Raw genomic sequence first — 18,331 nt, 5'->3', positions numbered from 1 at the left:
TTTTTCCGCCAAGTTTTGGGCTTTAATTGTTTTTCACATATGAGTGAAACAATTTGTTGATGGTCTTTCACTACTTCCGTAGTTCATTTCGCATAATCACCTTAAACTTGATCCATTTAGATGAACTCGTGCAAGGGGCACATTGTTTTCCGGAATGGATTTAATGTGTGGTAAAATAGAGTAACTTTATCATAAAAGAATATCTTCTTGAGAGTGCCAAGTATCGATTTGGACAGTTTGCTTAGTCATAGAAAGAATTTTAAAACTAAGTAATAAAACTTCAGAATATTATTTTTGCCTCTTCTGACATAAGGGTTTGGCTGTCTGTTTTAACTTTAAAATCTGTTCTCCCTATTTCAAAAGTGTGGCTGGTCCCTGGTTCTAGTAGTCTTCCTCCAAAATCTTTAAAATTCGCTATGAAGAATTTTAGTACGTGTCATCGCTAACTCTTCAATGGTTATGTTTAATTGGCCTGCGGTAGGTAGAGGAGTTGATCCCGTCTTTTTGTTATGGCTCTGTAATCATGGCGTACGTTGAGCTTAGTGAGACTATGAACTGATCACGTGAGCCCCCTTGCGAGCCCAGTGGGTGGAGCAGGTGCGTGGGTGCCAGAGGGTAAAGGGCTCTCGGGCCATGGGAGCAGGAGCAGGAGCAGGAGCGGGAGCGAGCACCAAGGGTGCGATGCTGTTCAGCTGTCTTCAGTTCTTTGATAAGCATTTCGGGCTTTCTAACTAGTTCATGATCACTTAACGTTTTAGAAAGGACTAAGGGAAGTAGCACTTTGCTCATCTGTAGGCGTTCCTGGATTTCCTTAAACGGTGTGTTTCTCCCATCAGGTTTGCAATCCTGGGAAGACATTGACAAGCTAAATTCATTCCCCAAGCTTGAAGAAGTGCGATTGTTAGGAATCCCACTTCTGCAGCCATATTCCACTGAGGAGCGGCGGAAGTTGGTGATCGCCAGGTCTGTCACCTCGATTGTTCTGCCTCTTTTCTTGGGACTTCACTGAGGGGGCCGGGGACAGGGACAGGCAGGTTTTCTCTTTCAACAGACTGCTCAGCCTGCCAGGCCCCCTGAAAACCTGCCTCGTAGATCTCTTCTGTTTTTGCTTTTTAATACTGAATAGTGGTTAAAGTCCTATTTGGGGCTGATGAAAAGAAAGTTAGGGGCCTAAGGGAATTGTTCTTAGTCAGTTTTCTTAACTAATGTGGTCCTGTAAGCTGTAAATATCTGGAAATTGGACTCGTTAGTTTAGAACTTGAGTGCAGAGTCTTTGCCTTCTTGACTGTGGATTGGCTTAAATATGACTAGCTGCTCTCCTTCCTCCCAGTCCTGCTCCGGTGTCTCAGACCTGCCTGCACAGGTGACTGAGCCCCCCAGAGGGTCTCCCTTTGTGTGTGCTGTGAGCGCCACTGCCTGTGGCTGAGGAGTGCAGGGACAGCACCGAGCTGTGCTTTTGCTCTCTCTGGACTCCATACCCGTTTGGGAACCAGCAGTGTGGAAGGGGCAACAAAGAAGAGGGGTTCTGTTGGGTTTGGGCCTCACACCTGGAGGTGGCTCAGGGACCACCCCTTTCTCTCTGCTTAGGGGTCACCCTGGCAGTGGTTGGGGGACCAGGCTTCGCTGGAGGATTGAATTTGTCGTGGCGCGCTCAGCCCACTGGGCCGTCTCTCTGCCCAAGAAGGGCAGTTCTTTAAACAAGATGTGGAGCCCCTGGGAGGTGGTCCAGGGGTTAAGGCACTTGACTCCCACCAGTCCTGATTCTGATACGGTCCTCCAAGTACTGCGGGGTCTCTCCTGAGCACCACTCGGTGTGGCCAGCCCCACTGCCTCCTGCCCCCAGATAACACAATTTTGATATTTCTGACCACCTAACACCCAGTAGATCATTTACTGTTTCCCGGGGTGTTCACATGCAAATTAATATTGAAATTAAGAAATGGAATTCAGTGTATTTATTTCTAAGATTAAGTCTTACGATAGGCCTTGTGCTTTTTTTTTTCTTTTAATCAGTTACTGAACTATTGAACCAGATTCTCCACAGCCTTTGTGACCCTGGGCTGGAGAGCTAATATAGCACAAGGGCACTTGACATGGACGGGCCAGCCTGCTCCCTGATCCCATGTGGTCCCCCCGACAAGGAGTGATCCCTGAGTGCAGAGCCAAGAGTAACCCCTGGGCACTGCTAGGGGTGCCTCTACCCCACCCCCCACCGCCAAAATAAAAAAAAAAAGAATAAAACTTATATCTGTTGTCTGGTCTGATACCATCAACCATATGTAACTTCTTGAGCACGTAAAGTGAGGTTGATCTGAATTGAATTGTGCGGTAAATATACCAAGGATTGGGCGGGGGCGGGGAGTGCCAAGTATAGTTTTGGTTATTTTTCAGCTGAAACAACTAAATCCTGAATATAACGAGGTGAGATAGCATATTATTACAACTCATGTCACCTGTTTCAGTTTTGTTCCTTAAAATACGGCCCCTTGAGAATTTTAAATTACACGTGTGACTCGCATCTTCTTCATTCGGGTGGACTGTGCCGCCCGAATCTTTTACAAGGTGGATGTGCCATAGATCTGCCACACCTGGAGTGGAGAGGGCCAGTGTCTGCGGTCCTTTCTTTTTACAACACTTGAGCTGAGTCATCTGGTGGGGACCTGCAGAGCCACGTTCGATGTGTCCTTTCCAGAGACTGCCATTTCATTTCTTTACCATTCATTTTTCTCGGCGGGCTGGAGGTGAAGCCCAGGGCATCTCTCCTGCCCAGCCTAGACCCAGCCCATGCGTAGCCTCTGTCTCTGATGACAAGAATCCGTTGTGTCGTGATGGGACTTTATTTTGCTTCTTGCTTGCAGGTTGCCCTCTGTTTCCAAACTCAACGGCAGTGTTGTGAGTGATGGCGAGCGGGAAGATTCCGAGAGATTCTTCATCCGTTACTACGTCGATGTTCCACAGGAAGACGTTCCGTTCAGGTACAGGCCCCGCGGGCTGGCCCCGGGTTAGTCGCTCTTTCAGAGCTAATAAAATCGAAGAGTTTATTATTTGACCCTCTCAGTTGACTTTGGTGATGGAAATAAATATTAAGGAAGAAATAGGAAGCAAACCTCTTTCCTCTCGTTTTCCACGTGTATTTCTTCTAGCCTTGCACTTGTATTAAGAATGATTGGGCGAGTAATTAACAGCTTCTGGCCACTTCTACCGCATCGATTCCTTTTTGATTCTCTTCTCCAGGGCACATTTCCCTTATCCCCAGATTGGTCTCTTTTTCTCTCATTCCATCTGCTGTTCGGCTCTGCTAAGTGCTGTGGTCTGGAAGGTTCGATAAAAGCATCAGGTTCAGAGATGAGGAAAGAACTCGGGAGGAGTAAAGTCAGAAGAGCAGCTGAGCAGGCAGAGAGGCTGAGGGCTAAGCAAGCTCTTCCTTTATGGATGAGTCAGTGTGCATTTGGCGAGGAATATCTGGAATACCCTATGAAAGATGGTGTCTGTATAAGCATTAAAAAAAAAATCCCCCAGACAGGTATCAGATACACAGGTATCTGAGTGCCAGGATCATTACCCCAGAAGTCACATGCTTTCTGTAACGACTTTAAGAATTCGGTGTCCTCCCATTTGACAGGAGGAGTCTTCCACAAACAAGCTGCAAGCTGGGGCTGAGCGTGAGTCAGACCAGTTGGTCCTTCTGGCTCCCAGCCTCTCGGATCTGAGTCATCCTTCCCCGCGACTGTCTGTCCGAGCCCATGTCCCGGACGTCTCCATTGGCTCAGTATAAAAACCTTAAGATGTTATTAGTAGTGTTTTAAAAAGGCAGGTCTTTAAAGATGCTAGACAAACAAATGGTTTAAAAATAATCTTTTTTAAAAAATTAACGACAAATAAGAAGATAGGAAGAAGTAGGCATTACTGGACCTTTTCACAATCGAGAAGTCTCAGGTTAAAGTGTGTGAAACTGTTTCTTAGATAAAGAGTTAAATTGAAAAAAATACTTTGTAATGTCTGCCTGATATCTGTAGTTTTATTTGACCCAATCTAACAAATGAATGGCAGAAGTAAACACTCTTGACTTTGGACGTGCCCTGCCGTTATACAGGGAGTCGGCTGTGTATCTCCCTGAGTCCGCGGGTACCTCTGGTACACTGTTGTTTTGTTTTGGGGGCACACCCAGTGGAGCTCAGTCTGTGCTCGGGAGTTACTCCTGGCAGTGCTGGGGGGCGAAGGCGGGTCTGCTCATACAAGGCAAACGCCTTCCCCGCAGCCCTGTCTCTGTGGCCCCTGTAACAGTCGGTGCTCTTGACTGCAGGTTGTAGACGTCATCTTTGATGGGGGAGGAACTTATTAGATGATGTCTTGATTCCTTCGAGTGGCAGCAGATCTCCCTGCTCTGAGGACTTGAGTTCTTCCTGCCTCCTCTAGTTCCTGATTCTCGCAGTCCCTGGTGTTAGCACGAGCCGTGTTTTCACACTTGTGCTCCACACCTCAGACGGAGCGCCTGGAAAGCACTGATCTAAACAGTGTATTTCTTTTTTGGGGGGGGGCGGAGTGGGAGGGTCACACCCGGAGATGCACAGGGGTTCCTCCTGGGTCTACTCTCAGGAATGACTCCTGGTGGTGCTCGGGGGACCATATGGGATGCTGGGAATCAAACCCAGATCAGCTGTGTGCATGGCAAACATCCTCCCCGCCAGACTATCACTTCAGCCCTGAACGTTGTATTTCTTGTGCCAAAAGTGAGGTTTCTTTCGTGCCTCCACAGCAGGGACTTGCAGAATTCTACCCATGAACCCTATAGGACGCACACTGCCCCCTCCCAGGACCGTGCCCAGATTACCCTGTAATGTGTGTGAGTCTGTGCCCATCTTCGCCTCCCGGTACCAGGTTCTTACTGCCCACAATAGAAGTCAGCTCAGCCAGCATAGGTAGGACTGCAGTTCAGTAAGGGCAGTGAGCGCTGTGTCACTCACAGCTCACCGGCGATTAGAACACTGGGCCCGCTCAGGTGGACGGGAAGGGGAGCACAGCTGTAGCTTGTGTGTGCCGCGCTGCAGAGTGGACCGGACAGCGGGCAGCCTGCGGCGAGCTCTGGTTCTCGGGATTAGCCACTGAGCTCTGAGTCACGATTGCCCTCAGTCCAGCCCATCTCTGCCGCTCGGCTTGTGCGTGAAGTACAGGACGTGTTGTTAAGATTGCAGATTTTGATCACGGGCCACTTTATGTTCCCGCCCTCTGTGGTGGTGTTCAGGGAAGGGAGAGGGACGTCGAGGCCTTGGGAGCTCGGGAGCTCGCGCTCCTCTCTCTCGGGCTTTCCTCAGATCAAAAGGGCACCCAGATGCGGAACCTTCAGAGTGGAACAGATCTCCTCTAGTAACTGTTCCCTGGCGGTGTTCCTCTTTTGTCCCCTGGTAGATTTATCCCAATCACAATCTACTGTGGTGTCCCAGGAACTGCATTAGGTCCTTGAGAAAGAGCAAAGGCCAGCTTCTTCATGGCAGCAGAGTGGGGTGGGCAAGGATCGCAGAGGGTGTTGCTTTCTCCGTGTTAAAACGCATTGTTCTCTCTGAATTAAGAGTAGCGATACGCAAGTCTTGTTGTTAGGACTATACTTACGATCTCTTTGTTTTAGGAAGTATGTGCATGGTCTCTAAACACCAGCAAGTAATTAAGCGCACAGAGCATAGGGAAAGGTAAAAATCTGGATAATTTGGTGTTTCAGTAGAGAGTTTCAGTCACTTGAGCTTTAGCTTTTGGGTAGGATAAAAATACCCATTCTTTGGGAGAAAAGCATTCCTTCTCAATTGGCCATGGATTTTTAAAAAACAATCTGCGTTTAACTCTGATTTTCTTACAGAGTCTGATTTCTACAACATCCGCTAGATGTTAAGGTTCCTGAACTTTTCCTCCAGCTTTCGTTTTTCCGGTCTTGAATCATTAAATATGAAATACCTCTACTCAAGTTAGACATAAGAAAAATTAGCCAAAATGAGGAGAAAGTCATTATGATCAGTTGAATGTCTTTTATGGTCACCAAAGTTATTTTCTGAGCCAGTCGGACTGTTCAGCACATCTGTTTCCCAGTGATTAATTGTTTGGGCAGCAGAAAACTTCAAAGACAGTTGAGAAACTGACATGTTCTGTTTTTCTTTCTCAGAATAAAGTACAAGCTCCATTTACCGGAATTATTTCCATTTTGATGATGAATAGAATAGCATGTTTAGAGGACCAAAGGGAGACATGCTTATTAAGAGTGTTATAATTTCCTACAGGTGCTCAATTACCCTTTTTACTGCCTTCCACCGAGAGGCAGAGCTGGGACATTGGACCTCGTCTGGAGCTATTCCCGGTGATAATGGCTAACGCAGTGAAGCTCAGGGTCACCCATATGTTCCGTGCTTAGATATTTTGCAAGACGGTGGAAGGCAAAAATGGGTTTCCCGATTCGCAGGCTTTCGAAGTCATTGTGTTTTGCCGGTCCGTCAATAGAGCCTTTCTTCGAAAGCCCTCATCTATGACTTGTGCCCTTTCAGAGTCGACAGGTGGCTGGAAAGATGTCCTCCCCAGGCCGCTCAGGTTCCAGTTAGCGGAATCTCCTCCCCCACCAGGGGACCTTCTAGGAAATAACTGTGTAGGCTAGCTGCGTTTCAGAGGACAGTTTAATTTCTTTACTCGATGCCTACTAGGAACCCGGGGGCACGGAGCCAGAAGCTGAGATAAAGAGACACCAACAGCAGTGTCCTGCATCCAGCCAAGCTAAGCCCCAGCTCGGTTTCCTTTGCCCGACCCACCCTGTGTTCCCAGCCTCGAGGAATTCAGTCCCGGAGGGTGCTCGCCTGTGCCTGCCCCGCAGAGAGCTTTCACCCAGGCCGGGGCCGTTCCACGGCCTCTTCCTCTAGAAACGGCCTCTGAACTTCAGACGCGGCCTCTTCCCCTGGTGTCCAGACCTGCTGTATCCGAGGAGGAAGGCTGCTACCCTCCCCACCGGCCGGTCCTGCGCCGCCTTGTCTACTGTCTGCGCGTTGCCCAGACTCCGCATCCTCCCCAGCCTCCTCCTCCCGCACCCTCGGCTTTTGATTTGCTCCTCACAGTTCTGTTTTCAGAGACGCATGCAGAATCTGAGGGCTCCTAGCCTTTTTCGGCGATGTTTCCATTTTCCTGTACGGCTACGGTCTCCTTCTCATTGGTCGCCCTGAGTCCACCCTGGCCCCCTGTAGCTTGTTCTCCAGAGAGCAGCCGGCATAGAGGAGCTTCTGGGCTGGAGAGAAGACAGGACAGGGGAGGAGACTCTGGCCTTACTGAGCCTGGTTCCATCTCCGGCACCCCAGGTGGACCCCTGAGCACCGAGCCAGGAGTAAGCCTGAGAGCCACTGGCCGTGGGCATCCGCCTTCCCTTCTATTAAAAAAAAAAAGTTATAACGACACCAGACGAAAAGAAAAGAAGGAAACGATGCCCTGCTCACTCTCCTCATGCACATCAGACGCCCTTTTCAGGCCCGGGTACCTTTCCCTGCTCACATGCCCCAGGGCGACTGCTTGGCTCACTTCTGGTTAGCACCTTTTTTTAAAAAAAAAATTTTTATTTATTTATTTTGGGTCACACCCGGTGATGCACAGGGGTTGCTTCTGGCTCTGCACTCAGGAATTACTCCTGGCGGTGCTTGGGGGACCATATGGGATGCTGGGAATCGAACCTGGGTCGGCCACGTGCAAGGCAAACTCCCTACCCGCTGTACTACCGCTCCAGTCCCCTTGTTGGCACTTTCTCCAAGACTCCACCCCTGACCGTCCTGTCTGAGTTTGCATATTCCTCCTGTGTCCTGCAGTTTGCTTGTCCTTCTACACTCTGGTCTGCACCCCTGACTTGGGCTTCTGGCAGGCTGGGCCGCCGGGCTCTCCTTCCCAGCGCTGTCAGCTCTGCAGCGGCTGAGCCGGTCTCTATGCAGGCAGTTCCTGGGGCAGTTCACTGCAGCCTCTGTCAGCTTCCTTCCCGGGGAGCACAAAGGAACAGCGGAGTCTCCCTCTGCCAGGAGAGGTGGTGCATCCACATCACTGAGTCGCCCTGGGACACACACGTCCCGACCGATTGGGGCTGGTGGAGAGACCCAGCACCGCAGGGCCCAGGGCATGAGTGAGGGCAGCTGGCTGTGACCGCCGAGGCCCGAGTGGGCAGGGCGTGCCAGTACACGCCACCTGCCAGGGGAGCAGACGGGGACGTCCCATGGGCAGGTGCTGGTTGATATATCCCCACCGAGAGACCTCGAAAGGCAGGCGCGTCCTTGCTCAGGTGGGTCACATCTGTGTCTGCACTGCCATGTGCCTGACCTGTTCCCAGCTGTGTGCAGCCCTTACCACTCTGCCCGGTTCCACAGCCCTCTTTTCTCTGGGGCCGGAGAGGAACATGCGTCCACGCTGACAACATGCTGAAACGCAGGGCCGTGGGGTTTCCATGACCCGTATCAGACGTCTGCCCACAGCCCCTGTCTGTGCCCTGCCTGCCCTCCAGGGCGGGCTTGCTCCTCTGTCTGTCTCATCTGAAACCGCTTTCACACTCCTTGGTGGGGGTTTATCCCACCCAGCCCTCCTCTGCTTAGTCTTCAAGAGAAATGGAATCAAAATCTGTGTTCCTTTTTCCTCTTAGAAATCAACATGTCATCTTCGGGGGATTCAGTAACTTCCTGTTGTTTCTGTCGCCAGTGGGAGGAAGTGAGTCGATTTGGAGTCTCTCCATGCAGACTCTCTCTTGGGGGAGAGAGAGGAGGGTGGGAGCCCGGCCCAGCCCAGCCCGCCAGCGTCCGGTGTCTCCCTTTCCTGAAAGGCCTTTCTTTGCTCTGACTCTCCCGGGCACCTCACTTTGTGTGTGTCCCAAGGAGTCGCCGAACTTTGCTTTGGGTATGATTTATGGGCCCGGGGATTGCGTGGGGCATTCCTCAAACGCCTCTGTGATAGTCATCAGTGCTGTGCTTTCGGAGCACGGGGAGTTTCTCCCTGCTCGGTCGGGACTAATGGCCTTTCTCAATAGCGCCGATTGTATCTCCGCGTCATTGTGCGCGCAGGGCAGCGGGCTGTATTTGGACACCACCATAATGAAGGCCTATTTTGTCCTGGATGCTGGAGAAATCCTAGTGCGCTGTGTCCCTTGCCTCCTGTGCCTTCCAGACAGAGGCCCTGCTGTTGGGAGGAACATTCCGACACTGGCCCCGAGTCTCCTGGGGGTCTCCGGATTGCCAGCTCCATCATCCTCTGACAAGGGCCGTGACACAGCACTCCTCACATTCAGCTGGGGGCCGGGGAGGAACAAAGGGGGCTTTCTCCCCCGAGCGCTCTGAAACGTTAGCCTTCCCCGCGCTCACAGCCTTTGTCAGGCCAGTGGCCTTGGACCTGACTGGGGCTTCTTGCTGCTTTCCCAGCCTCCCTGGTCTGGACTGGAGTTAGGGTTGAGGGTCAGAAGGGAAGGGAATGAGCCCGTCTTCCTGAGTGCTGTCCTGGAGACCCGTCCCTGGGCTCAGAGCTTTCTTCTGGGACAGGACAGGGCCAGTTTTATCCTTGTCTTTGCTTTTCAGAAAATGCTGGAAATCAGAGGCTAATGTAACACGCTCACATTGTTGGAAAATTGACAATTGTTAATATTTCATTCTCTTGGCGAAAAGAAATAATGCTGCAGATGAGATTAGGGTCTTTGAGAAATTTTACCAAGTCTGGGGATCAGGGTGGAGAGGCCTGACATTTTCACTGTATCGGATCTTCCCATCTATGAGGAAGATTTATTTATTTAAATTCATTTATTTAGGCCTTTGATTTCTTCCATCAGCATTTCATGATTTTCAGCTACGTCTCATAAATAATTTGTTAGATTTCTACATAAGTATTTCATGTCTTTTGCAAATGTAAATATTTTACCTCTGCCTTTTCGATCTATATGAGTTTATTTGGTCTTCTTGCCTTAATTGCATTGGCTTGAACCTCCAGTGCTCTGTTCTGTAAATGTGGTGAGATCAGACGCCCTTGCTTCCCTCCAGGCTGAGGGAGAAGCCTTCAGCCTTCTGCTTCTGTGTGTAACATTAGTTCGAGGTTTTGTATAGACAGTTTTTACAAAGTAGAATTAGTTCTTTTCTATTTCTGACTGGTTAAGACTTTTCTCCTACGGGGATATTAGACTGTTTTAGTTGATAGTTAGGATTTTTCTTCTTTAGTCTGCGATATGGGAGGTATAGTGATTGGTTTTCAAGTGTTGCTATCCTAGAATAAATGCTACTTGGTTATTGTGGTAATTCATTTTAGACATTTATGAATTTGGTTTGCCAATGTTACATTGAAGATTTCTGTGTTTAAGGTCATGGGGGATATTAGTATGTAGTATTTCTTTTTTTTTTTTTTTGAGAAAAATGCTGTATTTTATTTGCTTTCGATGTCAGCACTTTAAACTGACTTTATAAAATGATTTGATAAGGGTTCGATTACTGGTTTTGAAGAAATTGTGCAAAGTTGGTGTCAGTTTCTTTTTTCATCATTTGAATTGAAAATTTTTTAGCTGTTGGAAACATGCAGAGCAAAGTATCTTAATTTCTTTAAGTTGTGGTAAAATACACAATACTTAAAATTTTCCGTCTTATATTTGGACAAAATGAGAGAATAATTCTGGAAGAAGACAACAAAATAGAAGCTTGAGGAACACAGTAGAAAATATCTATGCCATAAAATAAGTTAAAGAAAGGATGTAGGTACACGATGGATGTGGTATTGGGATTATGTGTGTGAGGAACCATTATTAACAGTATTGTAAGCCACAGAAATTCAATCAGTTTTTATTGTTTGTTTTGGGACTCCACCAGCAGTGCTCAGGGGTTCCTCCTTGCTCTGCACTCAGGAATGACTCCTGGCAGGGCTTGGGGGACCATATGGGGTGTCGGGTATGGAACCTGGGTTGGCTACAAGCAGGGCAAGTACCTTACCCATTGTACTAATGCTCCAGCCCCTCAATTTTTTTTTTCTTTTTGGGTCACACCCAGTGATGCTCAGGGGTTGCTCCTGGCTCTGCACTCAGGAATTACTCCTGGCGGTGCTGGGGGGACCCTATGGGGATGCCGGGGATCGAACCCAGGTCGGCTGCATGCAAGGCAAATGCCCTACCCGCTGTACTACCGCTCCAGCCCCATCAATTCATTTTAAAAAGAAAGAGATTTGTGATAGAAGATTAGAAATAAAAGAAGGAAAGAGTATCTATGAATGAATTTTGAGGAATCCCCAAGGGTATAAGGTAAGTAGAAGAATGAAACCTATAAAGAGAGCCTGAAAGGAGAGCTCATTTGAAATATAGAAAGAAAAAGGAGTTACTAAAACAGTTTTGCACTTCATTCTAGCAAATCAGGGTCTGGGAACAGGACCCGAGTTCTGATGTGTCTCCTTTCATTTGGCTCCTACACTCCTGGCTGTGGCCCCTGGTTTGGCTATAAAGTAGGTAATCCGCAAGCTTTAAGCTCTTTTCTACCTCTAAAATGTGATTTTTTTAATGTCTTTTAAGAAATAAGATAGCAGTAACCTTAACAAACTGTGAATAGATTGTGAAATCTTGATAGTAGCATGTTAAGGAAATTTCTTGATCCGCCTTGATCTGACACCATATCCAAATGGAAGTGTACTCTAGCAGGCAGGAGTTTGGGTTGTATCTTCGTCCCACCACAGTGTCTTGGGAATCGAAAAAAAGTGAATGAATATCTTCTGTTGATATGTCAGGGATCTGACTTAACCAGTAAGCCATCAGGAATTTTTAATATTTTAATGTTTGCATCCTTAAGAGTATTGGGATTTGTTTTAGAGGAGCGTATTTTTGCTTAAAACAAAACTTTCAGGGGCTGGAGCAATAGCACAGCAGGGAGGGCATTTGCCTTGCACGCGGCCTACCCGGGTTCGATTCTCAGCATCCCATATGGTGCCCCGAGCACTGCCAGGAGTGATTCCCGAGTGCAGAGCCAGGAGGAACCCCTGAGCAGTGTCGCGTGTGACCCAAAAAACCAAAATAAATAAAACAAGCAAGACCTTTAGTTATTCAGTATGACTCTCCATTGGAGGGGGAAGAGAGCAGGATTGTTAGTTTATTGCATAGGCTGCCTGGGAACTCACCTCTGGGCAGTCGTGTACAGAGGCAAACATAGTCCACCACGGTAAATCCGTAAGCACCAACGTAAGGCGGCAGGCCCATCTTGCTTCTGCGGACGCCTCTTAGGTTATGATAACTGCTTCTTGGACACATCGGAGATACGAAATCCACAGGTAGAAGCTTTCTCGCCTCCAAAAAGCCCTTCATTTGTTCGCCTTCTCTGCTTTCCAATTCCCTAAAAGCGATGTAAAATATTTTGCGTTTTTTGTGTTGCTTCTTCAGAATGGTTTCTGAGGCTCCTCGGTGTCCAGAGTCCTCTGGACCCAGGGCTCTGTTCACAGTTGGGCTTTAGTTTTGGTCACAGTTGCCCAGACGAAGGCTTAAAGGCGGGACCTGCAGCTCTCCTCACTCATGTGCCCCCGCCCCACCTCCGTTCATTGCCTCGTCACGGGCCTGCTGGATCCAGGCTGCAGGGAGACTGGGAAGCCTCGGCTCGTCGGGCCTGCGAAGACGAAGACTCGTTTCGGTGCCCGGGGAGGGGTGCAGCCCGCGCGCCCCTCTGCAGCCTCCTGCAGCCCCTCTGTGCTGGCGCCCTGCGCCTGAGCTGGGCGGGATTCAGGGCCCGGGAGCCGACAGCAGCTCTGCTCTCCTGGAGTGTTTTATTTAAGGGGAAGGGTGCGGAGCAGATCACCGTCTGCCTGTGGGCAGTGTTGGTCTGAGGCTGCATTTGTTGGTGGGAGGCTCCATTTATCATGCTCACGCTGCCCTGTGTGCTGTGGGCAGTGAATTACTGTCCCCGTGATTGGCCACTTCCTGTTGGAAGGTCATGGTCGAGCGTCTGAGCCCCAAATGCCGTGTGCTCCGTCTGAGCACTGCAATCCGTCCTTGTCAGCAAACGCCTTCCAAGGTGGGCTCCCAACGTTCTCTCTTCGGGAGGGAGGCTCGCAGATACGAACCCGTCATGTGCATGGACTGGCTGGTGGAATATAAATTAAGATCATTAGTTTTAACAAGTAGTTTGTCGTCGGGAAACATTTACTGGTTAAGACTTTCTCTTTGGGGGCTGATGCTAATCAAAACTCAGATGGGTAAGACAGTGTGCAGCTATGGTTCCATTTGAGTGGACTTCTGAAAAATGAGTAAAATATCCAAGTTGGACTAGAAAGAAATTGGTCTCCAAAGTTTAATGGGAACTTGGTAAAATCCTGATTTCTTGTAGTTACTCATTTGACCTGCTTAAAGATAACCCAGAGCTCTGATAGACAGAGAATGTTTCTGTCAGGTATGATTTGGTCGGTCCCATTTGGGGTGTGGAAATGCTCAGAAAAAAAAAATGTGTTTCTAGATAAATCAGTGGTAATAGTGTCTCTGGGCTCCAAAAATAGCCTTCCAAATCACATTGAAAAGGAAAATTCCACTTTTGCATAGTGGGAAAACACATACCGTATGTGTGCATAAATAACAATTCTACCATTTCTTCAGTTTTTTAATAGAATAAAGAGTGAATATTTGTTATCTATTCTATATCCAGATTTTTTTACTGATACACCAAAATCTGCTGGCTTTACCTGCAAGTTAGTAAAGAAACCTTGGGGTTCAGAGAGGAATATAGCAGACAGGGTGCTTACCTTGGCCGACCCGACCCAGGTTCCATCCCTGGCATCCCATAGGGTCCCGCAAGCCCCATCAGGAGTGATCTCTGAGTGCAGAACCAGGAAGAAGCCCTGAGCACTGCTTGGTGTGGCCCCCAAATTAAAAACCTGAAGTTTTTGTTTCAGAACATTGAACTGTTAAATTCAATTCTGAAAAATCTTGGGTGTAGCAAGATTTGATTGGGTATAGCAATAGTCTCAGGTCATACTTTTGGATTTCTTTGGTCAGAGATGGTGTTGGGTTGCTCCTCGCATTCTTTCATGGTCTCTGCCATCTCCCTTTTCATTTTATTGTGTTGTTTATTGTTATTATTATCTCTGAGCACTTGTTTTAGTGCTTTCACACACTTGGTAGTTTATGGACCTTAGGGTATTCGTGGGCCTTTTCCTTGCTCTCAGTTATGCTTCTTTCAGATGAATTCTGTCTCTGCGGTTTACTTACACCTTTCCTCCCCTTCATCCTTTTCGCTGTGGTATAACTTAGCTACCGTTCTGTGTCTCAGCTTCTTGGCCTGACTTAAAGGTGGGCCTCTCTAGAGCGCCTCTTTCTGGAAACATGTGAGTGGATTCTATCCGATCTTTGCAGAGTGTAAAAGTGGACATCGCCAGCCTGGTTTTCTGTCGTCTGCAGGAAAGCCATCCCTAGAGTTGGGGTCACCTTTAACTTGAGCCCCCTGAATTTTGCTACCTTCTCTGAGGTTTTATTACTAGTACCCAGCTTCACTCATTTGAGGGTATATACCGTGAGACGGGATACAGGAAAGAGACCGGGAATCCTTTCACGCTTTCAGCTTGGAACCGTGAAAATGTCAAGTCCTGGTGGTTTGGGGGTTATTTGGAATTTGTGTCTTCTTAGCCTTGGCCAATCTCCCAGCACGCTGGCTCCTGGCCATCGGCCCTTTCCTTAGTCTCTCTCTGACTGACTCCTGCCCCATGCAGCCTCAGTTTCTCTAAACTGGGAAGGGTTGGTCGGTCTGCTCAGGCTTGGAGCACTGTCTCCGTGGCTTCTGTGTGTTGAGCAAGGGTCCCTGCTTAGCCGTTATAGGTATTCCTTCTCTCTCGTTCTTCATTGGTTGCTGCCACTTTCTTTTTAAAAGCACCATTGAAAAGCACTATTTTTGACTCAAGTGCTGGGAGAAGGGCTGATCATCTGTTTCATCATGCCAGCACCATTTCCAAGAGGTGCCACCCAAGACTATTTCAGTTGTGTGGTTTCTAAGGGGGTGGGGGTGGGAGGTGTGTGCGCGCGCATGCATGCCTGCATGTGTGTGCATGTGTGAGTGTGTGTGTGTGTTTCAGTCATGGAAGCCCCATGACAGTAGGAATGCCACATGACTATTTTAACTTTAATATAAACTTGGAGTCGAGAAAAAAAACCTTACTTGTTTTTGATGTCTTTCTGTGACTTCTTTATGTGGTAGGATGGGCCGGGCTCATCGTCCCAGCTTTACCTCAGAGGAGCTGAGGGTGTGGCCAAGTCTTGGCTAATGAAAGACACCGTGAAGACTCTGGCCCTCGCTCAGCCACTTCCGACCCGTGCTCTCCTGCCTTGCCCCGTTCTCGGGCCGAGGAACAGTTCCCTCCAGCCCAGCCACAGGGGTCTTCCTCTCTCCTTCTGACACGCCTTCCACCTAGATTAGCTGAAGCAAAGCCAGAAATAGAGTGGGGGTGGCGCGGGAGGGATCTTACAGGGTCGCGGTATTCTGGGCCTGAATTAACCTCGGTGCGTGTTGGGAGTAGGAAGCTATCAGCAGAGCATCCCAGCTCTCCCCCGTCTCTGACACATCAGCTGCTACACAGTGCTCTCAGAATCAGACCCGGCTCCCCAGCGGCTGGCGTGGAAACAGGCTCTCCACCTGGGGAACGGGGGTGTTGGGCCCTCGCCCTCTCTCTGGAATTCACTTCCCTCGGTGGCCTCTGCGGTCCTCATAGCCCCACCAGGAACCTGTGTTCCTCATTTACCGCTCCCCCGGCCCCTGCCGCAGTCTGGAATGCATTCAGTACTCGCCGTGGTTCCCAGCACTGCAGCTGTGACAGTTGAACGAGGCCTTGCTGGGGAAGCTGGGCTAACGGCGGGGATGCCAGATGGTCGAGTTTGTGAGTTGTCCTCGCCAAGACTCAGAACCACTAGCGTTCTTCCACCTTCCTGGCAGTTATCAAGGGCGTGAGGTTAGGCCCTTCCCTTCTTGATGATGACACCCAAGAAAACTGGTTCTGCAGAGCGATTGGCCTTCTCTCTTCTGCCTTTGGAGTGACCCTTTCCTACTTCCATTTCCCTCTCTAGCCAGTAGCAGCGTGATCACTGTATTTAGAGATAATCTTCCCCTGCCCACAAAGGTGGGGGGTGCGGTACGGGCTGGGTTGGGTTGGATTGGACTGGATTGGAGGGACACATGCAATGCTTGAGGACTACTCAGCATGCTTGGGGGTCACTCCTAGAAGTGCTTGGGAGCCCTTGTGGTGCCAGGGATGGAGCATGAGGCTCCCACATGCAAAACCTGTGCACCAGCTCTTCGAACATCCCTCGTGCAAGCATGTAGTTTTAACGTGGTCTCAATAGGACGACCAGTTCCGCAGTAATCATCTGATAGGTGGCTGGACAATGTAGGGGGAGTTGGGGAGTGGGCCGGGGGCGGGGGGTGATAGAGACAGAGAGGGAGAGGGAGAGAATTAGAACAAGGAATGAGAAAGATGTGGAAACTGGTAGTGGAGCTGGCCTGCAGCTCTGACGAAACCGAGTAGTAGTTCTTCTGCTGTTTCTACGCTGAGCCCTGCTTTGTTTTTTGTTTGTTTTTTTAGGTATCATGAACTGATCACAAAATATGGAAAGTTGGAGCCTTTGGCAGAAGTGGACCTCAGACCGCAGAGCAGCGCGAAAGTCCAGGTCCACTTTAACAATCAGGTGGAGGAAGTGAGCATTCGTCTGGACCAAACAGTTGCAGAACTCAAGAAGCAACTGAAGACTCTCGTGCAGTTACCCACAAGCAACATGCTCCTCTACTATTTCGACCACGAAGCGCCCTTCGGGCCTGAGGAGATGAAGTACAGCTCTCGGGCTCTGCATTCCTTTGGCATTAGGGATGGAGACAAGATCTACGTGGAGTCCAAAACAAAATGACCTCTTCCAGCGCGGACACAGGAGGACTTCCCGCAGGGCGCTTGTTTCTAATGTGCTTTTCTTTAGGAGAGGGAGAAGGTTGATTTTGTTTCGTTTTGTTTAGGTTTATGAGGGGAGGGGGGTGTTTGTATATTTTTTTCCCTGAAAAACGGGAAGGGGGCTGTTTTTGGTATTTTTTACCACCAGTTTCTCCCACTGCGCCAGCAGACCGGGCCCCATCTACAGCCTGTGAGCCCTCCGTCTGGGACGGCTCGGGAATCTCCGACGTTCTGCAGTGTCCCTGGGTCCGTCTGCTGCTGGCTTGGCACTTCCGCTGTGGTCAAGCTGCCGGGCACAAGTGTCCCCCTTGAGGGTGTCAGGAGGCGCCCCCCCCCCCCGAACCTGAGTCTTTCCAGGCAGGGTCCACCCCCTCCCCCAGCTCTTTCTCCCCTCCCCCTCTTTCCTTGCTGTGGTTTAATTTTCCCGTGTCCGCATGTTTACGTAGTAGTTAAACTCTCTCCATAATTCATTGTGGGTGATTATTTTTTTCTTCCTGTCTCCCTTCAGAAATAATTTTTTTTTTTTTTTTTACTGTTTTAGGCATTTTTCAACCTGATTCTGATCTCAGGTACTCAGTCAGAACCCAGGCCCTGTCGGGGTCTTGAGGACGTGTAGAGGGGGCGAACCTCGGGTGAGCCCTGCCCTTCCTCGGGAAGTGCAGGCCGGGCAGCCTCGCACCCCTGCCCTGGCACGGTGTACCCACCACGACCTCCGGAATGCGGGCAGCGTCTGATCCCAGAATGCTTTTCCTTTTGCTTATTGAATGTATTTCCACAGTCGATCCTTCTCGTTATGTTAAGCCTGACTTTCGGAAGCGCCCGGTGGAGTGGTGGACACGTGGACACGCGTCCAGGAGCGTGAGAATTAGCTGATGGGCTCTCGGGAGCGTGGGGGATGGCTCGTGCAGCTGTGTTGTCTCGAAGCCCTGGCTCTTGCACTTTGCATTGAACGTGGGAAGTTTGAATTCAGGGGAATTTGAGTCCCCGTTCTTTCCTGGGATGTGGTGACGTGGTAATGGTTTGGTTTGACGTTTTTATTTAGATGCTCCTACAAAAAAAAGCTTTGCCTGACCTGTGGGTGAAGTAAATGTCAAAACTTTGGAATTGACTCCAGGTCCTGTATATATATATTTTTTTGTTTTTGTTTGTTTTTTTTTTTTTCTTTTTTGGTTTGGTTTGGGTTTTGTTGTTGTTGTTTTTGTTTTTGTTTTTGTTTGCAGAAGCATATTGAAAGCACTTTTCTTTAAAAGCTACTTCCTTCCCTCCTCTGAAGTCTTTTCCTTTGTTCTTCTTTTAACAAGATGTGACCCTTCCCCTTACCGTGTGTCTTTCCCAGCCCTCCACGTTTACGGTGTAAACTTGGGCAGAAGGTGAGCACATGAAATATTTTCAAAGAATGTAGTCGGTACCCGATTGCATTTGACCTTTCAGCCTT

General features: G+C 49.1%; 1 protein-coding gene across 1 annotated transcript in view; it reads left to right on the top strand.

Annotated features, from left to right (window-relative positions):
* Positions 1–17,939, top strand: part of TBCEL (tubulin folding cofactor E like) — a 58,834-nt gene extending 40,895 nt beyond the window's left edge. Inside the window, exons 6-8 of the mRNA XM_056108176.1 lie at positions 837–963; positions 2,859–2,975; positions 16,540–17,939. Of these exons, the coding sequence (XP_055964151.1) occupies positions 837–963; positions 2,859–2,975; positions 16,540–16,858 (563 nt within the window). The 3' untranslated portion in view covers positions 16,859–17,939. The remainder of the gene's footprint in view (positions 1–836; positions 964–2,858; positions 2,976–16,539) is intronic.
* The last annotated feature ends 392 nt before the right edge of the window (positions 17,940–18,331 follow it).

Source organism: Sorex fumeus, unplaced genomic scaffold (genome assembly GCF_029834395.1).
Source record: "Sorex fumeus unplaced genomic scaffold, SorFum_2.1 ptg000198l, whole genome shotgun sequence".
NCBI lineage: Eukaryota > Metazoa > Chordata > Mammalia > Eulipotyphla > Soricidae > Sorex > Sorex fumeus.
The sequence above is the reverse complement of the archived record's forward strand: the minus strand, read 5'-3'. Positions and strand labels throughout refer to the sequence as shown.